Source organism: Tupaia chinensis, unplaced genomic scaffold, assembly GCF_000334495.1.
Source record: "Tupaia chinensis unplaced genomic scaffold, TupChi_1.0 Scaffold000387_1, whole genome shotgun sequence".
Lineage (NCBI taxonomy): Eukaryota > Metazoa > Chordata > Mammalia > Scandentia > Tupaiidae > Tupaia > Tupaia belangeri.
Window position 1 is genome coordinate 947,257 of NW_006159889.1, and position 6,380 is coordinate 953,636.

The following is a 6,380-nucleotide window of genomic DNA, read 5'->3' on the forward strand; positions in this document are numbered from 1 at the left end:
AAAAGCACAACTCCCAACGTGAACCTCAGTGCGGTCCAGGTGTCCCCATGTGTGTTGGTAAATCACAGACTCAGTCTCGAGAGGAGCTCTGACAAAACATGGGATTTGCCCCCACCCCCAAAATAGGTTGGTCTTGGTTCCTTGGATAAATGCCTTACAGTCTCAGTGTCCAGGTTTCTGCCGGCAAGCAATCTCTGCTGCTAGTTGGGCTCTGTACTCCAAGGCAAGACATCTGTCGTTCTCCTGGTTGCATCCTCACCATGTCTCGCAGGGTCTGGCACACAGAGGGGCTTACACACACACGCGTGCACACACACACACACACACACGGATTCCTCCTGTGGAGCTGTAGGCCCGTCTCCTCCTCGGTTTTATCAGTCTGGTACTCAGGTAGGACACGTCTCCAAAAGTAGCAGCCCCAAAGCTGCAGGTCGGCCATGAAAAATACACTACTTCCGGAATCACTTGGAACAGTTGATGCCATGCAGCAGACGTGATCTATTTAGCTCCATGACCTACTTCATTCCAAAACACAACACTTTGTTCGGTCATTATGGAAAAAATAACTAATTTTATTCATCTTCCTTCTCAGTTCCAACTACAGACTACTCGTAATAACTTTATAAGTGCAGGTCACTAAAACTTACATTTGGAAACTGAAATTGGCATGGAAGACTTACTGAAAACTCTGCTTCAGTGTTCTCCTAGAAAGCCTGGTTGCCCTGAAACCCCTGGCAACCCGGCAAAACTCCTGCATATGCCCACGTGCTGGCAGCTGGAATTCCCAGTATTTGCAGGAAGGCGGCTTTGTTAGCAGTGAATTATCAGCCTTATGTGGAATTAATCAGGCTGCTATTTTTGCTTTTTAATTGTTTATAAATTCATTTAACTTAGCCCTGTCATTCCTAATTTACTTGGTTTGGGGCTGGGGAAGGGGTTAGCCTTACTATGTGTAAAACCATTTACTTGCATTCACATTATTTTGGCCTATCATTTTCCAGTGACTGAGACTTCAAGGGTTGCATTGTGGTTTAGGTATTTCTATTGTAACAGCAGATGTATATGCAGCCCACTCAAAATTTGTTTATACAGTGATATATCATTTGGAGTATGTTTGTGAAACTGTGGCTATTTAAATTACCGGCAACATAATCTCCACACATGTAAAAATATCCTTTCGCACTTATAGGACATTGTTTTATAATGCAAATGCTTGTGTACAAACTCTGCAATGTTTGCACTGTATTTATTTACGGATCATCAGTATCAGGTTTTGTTTCCCTATTGCAAGTAGGGAGGGCAGATGGGGCTAGGTCTTTGCACATGCCAGTGGTCCTGAGCCTCGAACTTTTCCATTCAAAGCAAACATACGTGGCAGTATCTGTGTCATTCTAGAACAAACTCTGCCCACGTGTTCTCCATACATTTGCAAAATGACGTCAGGCCCACCAGCGTTTCCCAGACCAAGAAAAAGTTCCACAAAAATGTACCCATAATCCTGCCATACAAACGGCCCAGCATTTTCCAGCTTCTTCCTTAGCCTAGTTTCAGAGATCTTGGCATCCAAATGAGCTGAAGTGAAAGACATCAACCATCCCACTGCCCCTACTCCTACACCCGTTCAGAGCCATTTGGAGAGAAGCCTCAGACCTAGGGATGGGAGTATCGTGGGCCTCATGGGGTGCAGTGGGCTTCCCTAACTCTTTTCCATGCTACTCCATGAGTCAGCATCTTTCCTGGGATTTTTCAGGAACCTCCAGAAAATCCTGGGGCCTAAATCAGTTGAAACAAGTGGCAGGGACCCGGCTTCCCCAGGAAAGAGAATTTGAACCTGGTAGATCCAGAGGAGAAGCCAGCCTTCATCCAGGACAGTTTCGGGGAGGAGTCTCAGCCCCAGAGGGAAGGTTTGGACTTCTAGGGCCAAGTCATCTAACCTGGCACCAGGTCTCATTCCCACGCCAACCGTTCCATTCCGGGTCAGAGGGGCCACAGAGTTAACCAGCGAGCCTCAGCCACCTGCCGGCCCCTACCTCTGTCCACAGCCATTCCACACCTAGGGGTTGTGTTCTATTCTGGGAACCAGCAGTGGTAGTGAGGGGTGGAGCCTTGGCTACCAGGGGGTGAAACACGAGTTAGGGAGCATAGCAAAGGCGAGATCCACGGGGATGTGGGGGCTCTGCAGGGGCTGGGGCCGCTGTCACCCTTAAAGAGGAGCACATCTTCCTGGGCACACTTCTGCTCCCCGGTACCCTGGGATATACACATGGTTTGCTGCAAAATGACTGATTGCAGGCAGACCATGAGCTGGGGCCTCTGTTAGCAGCTTACGCAAGGACTGTCTATGCAACAAGCTCATTCCCTTGCGTGTTCCTCTACACCTGCCTGAGGTATGCCTTTGAGTAGAAACCAGAACCAAGAAGCAAAGACTGAGTTGGAAGTTCAAGTGCCCGCCTTCGAGCGCTGCAGGCCTCTGCACTCCCACCTGTAAAACGAGAGAGGTACTGAAGATCGACTCGGAGGCTCTCCATTGCCCTGAACTGTGTTACTTTTTTTTATTTCCCAGAGGGTTCATGCCACCACCAGAAAGAGAGAGGAAGAAAGTACCTGCCCCTCAGTGGGGTGTGCTCACACTGCCGTCCCTTCTCCTCTGTCTCTTCTGTCAGCCTTTTAGGCACACATGCCCATGCACACAGCATGTTTTTCAAAGCCACCAGGGCCAGGATTTGAACTGTAGTTAGCCAAGTGGAAGCCAGTTTCCTTGACTACTTGGCTACCTGGAAGCCCCAGTGTTCTTTCGAGTGTGTACATCCTTGTGTACCCACAAAAACCCTCGTGTTACATGTGCAAGCTGCTCTCTAAGATGCTTTCTGTGTCCTGGGGCACACACGTGAGGAGTCGTGTGGGTCATGTTGTTGTATCTGGTGGGAGGAGGGGAGACCCCAGAACAATATCCTCCTCCTTTCCCTCCTCAATAGGCGGAAGCCACTGGCTTCCTCCCTTTCCTGCCTCCTGCCTCCTGTGCAGCAGCCAGACCGAGGACTGAAGGGCAGGCGTGGATGGGAAAAATCAGTCCAGCAATCCCCAGGTCTGTCCTTACTGTAACCCTCCCCCTACCTCAAGTGACACCATTCCAGGGCTCCCAGACCACACCCATCCCCGGCCTTGTGGGGGCCAGGCTAGGTGGCCTAGAGGCTCAGGAGCAGGCTAATCCTCCCCACCCTCTCCCCTTCCAGCCCTCCCACCCAAGCCACCTCATTTCCTCTTCCTCCCCAGCACCGATGCACACTGACCAGCACAGGGTGAGTGGTCAGACCCATCGCAACTGACTCCAGGCCCAGCCTGTCCTGGCTGGCCTGGGTCAGCCTCCGGAGCATGGTCTGGCTGGGGCCCCCTTTCCTGCTCCCCATTCTATTCCTGGCTTCTCATGTTGGTAAGTCTTCCCCAAGCCTCTCACCCCACTGCCATGCCCCAGAGCCCTGATTTACCCCCAAGTAACCCTATCAGGCCATAGAGACAGAACACAGAATGGTGCTTGTCGTGGGCTGGGGAGAGGAGGGACAGAGAGCTAGGGTTTAATGGGTGCAGCACCTTGGTTGTACGAGATGAAAAGTTATGGAGAAGATGGTGGTGGTGGTGGTGGTTTCTAACATTACCAAGGTAGTTACTAGCACTGAACCATGCTTAAAAATGGTTAAGATGATAAATTCTAAGTGTATTTTTGTTTGTTTTGTGTTTTGTTGTTGTTGTTGTCGTTGTTCTTGTTGTTGCTAGTTTGTTTAGTTTTTGCTGCAGGGTGTATGTGCTGGAGAGTGAGAGAGGGGAGAGGGAATGTGAGAAAGCACACCTTGGGACAGGAGTGGGCTACACCATAATCTCTTCTCCATTCTCCTCTTGGGATTGTGGGCATGCATGCACACATGTCCAGTGTGTTTTTTTCAAGCTGCTGCATCCAGGACTTGAACCACACAGTCGGCCATGTGGGATCCCATCACCTTAACCACCATGACACTGGTTAGCCCTAAGGCATGTGTATTTTACCATAATATAAAAAGAAAAAGAAACCCTACCATTACTGCCATCTCTGATCCACTAGAAAGCGAGAACAGGATCAGGAAAACCCAGGCAGGTACTGGAAACCATGCAGCCTGGGCTGGGGCAGTGTGTGTATGTGTGTGTGTGGAGGGGGGTTATGCATGAGTCTTAGCATCAGTGCAGAGCAGCAGGGCCTGTGGGCCTGTGAAGCTTCCAGTGGATCCTCATTGGGTCAGTGTACTGGATTTGTTCAATTATTCACAAGACAATATTCCAGGAGATGTGCTAAACGCAGGGCCACGAGTTGAAAGGCTGGCAACCTCCAGACCTGTATGATGAGATGAGCTGGTGCTGGCCTCCTATGGCCACTGTGGGTTCAAGCGAGATAACATATACAGAGCGCTTGGCACAGTGCCCGCTGCTGGGTATGAGCATTTGAATAGTGGCAGCTGATTCCTTCCATCTGTTGGTCAGAGGGTTCAAACACAGAGGCTGCCTTTGAGTGGTCCATGGTCCAGCAGGAACACAGGACATGGCACGAGGGCTGAACAGAGATGGACACAGGAGGTCTAGGGGAGCACTGAGAAGGAGGAGCCAGCTGAGTCTGTCTCAGGGAGTGGGCTGAAAGGAAGTCGGGGGAGGGGGACAGGTGGTGTGGTGGTTAACACGCTGGACTCCCACATAGCTGACTATGGCTTGAGTCCCAGACCTGGCAACTTGTTCTCACTTTCCCTTTCTCTGTCTCTCTGTCTCTGTCTGGTCAAATTAAAAAAAAGATAAATAATTTTTTTAAAAAAGAAAGGAAGTCAGGGAACCAGCAGTTAGCGTAATGGCTATGTCGCTGGACTCCCAGGTAGTCGACCGCGGTTTGCGTCCTGGACCCAGTGGCTTAAAACTCACGCCGGGCGCATGTGCGTGCGTGCCCAAGATCCCGGGAGGAGAATGGAGAAGAGATTGCGGCGTGACCATCCCCCCTGGGGGGTGATTTCTCGCTTTCTGTTTCTCTGTCTCTTTCTGTCTGTCTGGCGAGCGCACATGCCCTATAGCGGAAAACCTCTCCCAAAAAAAAGAAAGAAAGAAAGGAAGTCAGAGAAAATTTCACTAAGAAGAGTGGTCTTCCTGCCAGGTAGGAAGACTGGTACAGTCAAGTGTCAGAGGCATGGAATTGTGTGGGAGAGACGGGCCCTGCAGGGCAAGGAGCAGGAGGGACAGAGAATGAACAGCAAGGGGCTTGGCAGTAAACACAGTGCCCAGAAGCCAATGGAGAGCCATGGAAGGTTGTAGGCCAGAGAGTCACAGCTCAGATCTGAGTCTTAGATGGATCACTTGGGAAGATAAGTTGCAGCAGGAGGGGGTGTGGCTGTTAGGATGGTCCAGGAGTTAAGGATGAGAGCTGAATAAAAACACGCTTGGGCGATGGGGATGAAGTCAAGGAAGCTTTTAGGAAATAATCCGCAGAATCTTGTGACTGGGGCAGCCGGCACAATGCTTAGATGTGTGGACCTTAGAATCAGACAACCAGGCTCTGCCAGTTACTAATTACATGACCTTGGGCAAGTTACTTAACTTCTCTGAGCCTTGCTTCCTGTCAAACGGGAGTATTAACACCCACCTCCCAGGACAGTCCGGATGATAAACAGAGAACATCAGTAAAGTATCGGATGCACAATTGACATCCAATAAACATTAATTACTGTGGCAGTGGAGGAGCAGATGACTCCAGAGTTCGTGTCTCAGGTAACAGGTGCTGCCTTGCTGAGTCAGGGAACCTGGGAGAGAAGCAGGTTTAGGAGAAGTTGATGGAAATGCAGGTCCAAGCTAAAAGGCCACCCCAGAGCTGCTGACTCAGTGGTAATAAGCTGAGGTTAAAGCCAAGGGAGTGGAGGAGCTGGCTCAAGGAAGCCTGCAGAATTATTACCCTCCTCTGCAAATGGAAAGAACATCCTCTTCACTGGAGGCTGACGAGCTAGTGGAAAACAGGTGCTTGGGACTTGGTAGGTGGTCAGTAAATGCTAGCTTCACTTAATCATGGTAGGCTTTCAAAAAATATTCACTGATAAGCTGCGCCGTGTTTAAATTAATTCATTACTTGAGAGTGAGCAGGCAGGGACAGAGAAGGAAGGGCAGGGGAAGGTGTGGGGTCCTGGAGCTGAGGCATTGCTACTCGGGAGAGAGGGGCGAGGAGGGGGGCACTCTCCACAGTTCGGCCTGCACCCAGGCTCCACCTGGTCTTCCCTGCTGCCGGTCTCACGCTGTGTGCTCCAACCACACTAAACCTGGACAGGCCGCTCCCCAAACCATATTCGTCATTTCATGCCCTAACACAGGTTCTGACTCCCTCTCCTAGA

The 6,380-nt window shown here is 50.4% G+C and overlaps 1 protein-coding gene across 1 annotated transcript in view; it reads left to right on the forward strand.

Moving 5' to 3' along the window:
• Positions 1–3,212: 3,212 nt before the first annotated feature.
• The window catches only part of TIE1 (tyrosine kinase with immunoglobulin like and EGF like domains 1), a 24,523-nt gene continuing 21,355 nt past the window's right edge, over positions 3,213–6,380 (forward strand). Inside the window, exon 1 of the mRNA XM_006153740.3 lies at positions 3,213–3,430. Within this exon, the coding sequence (XP_006153802.1) occupies positions 3,373–3,430 (58 nt within the window). The 5' untranslated portion in view covers positions 3,213–3,372. The remainder of the gene's footprint in view (positions 3,431–6,380) is intronic.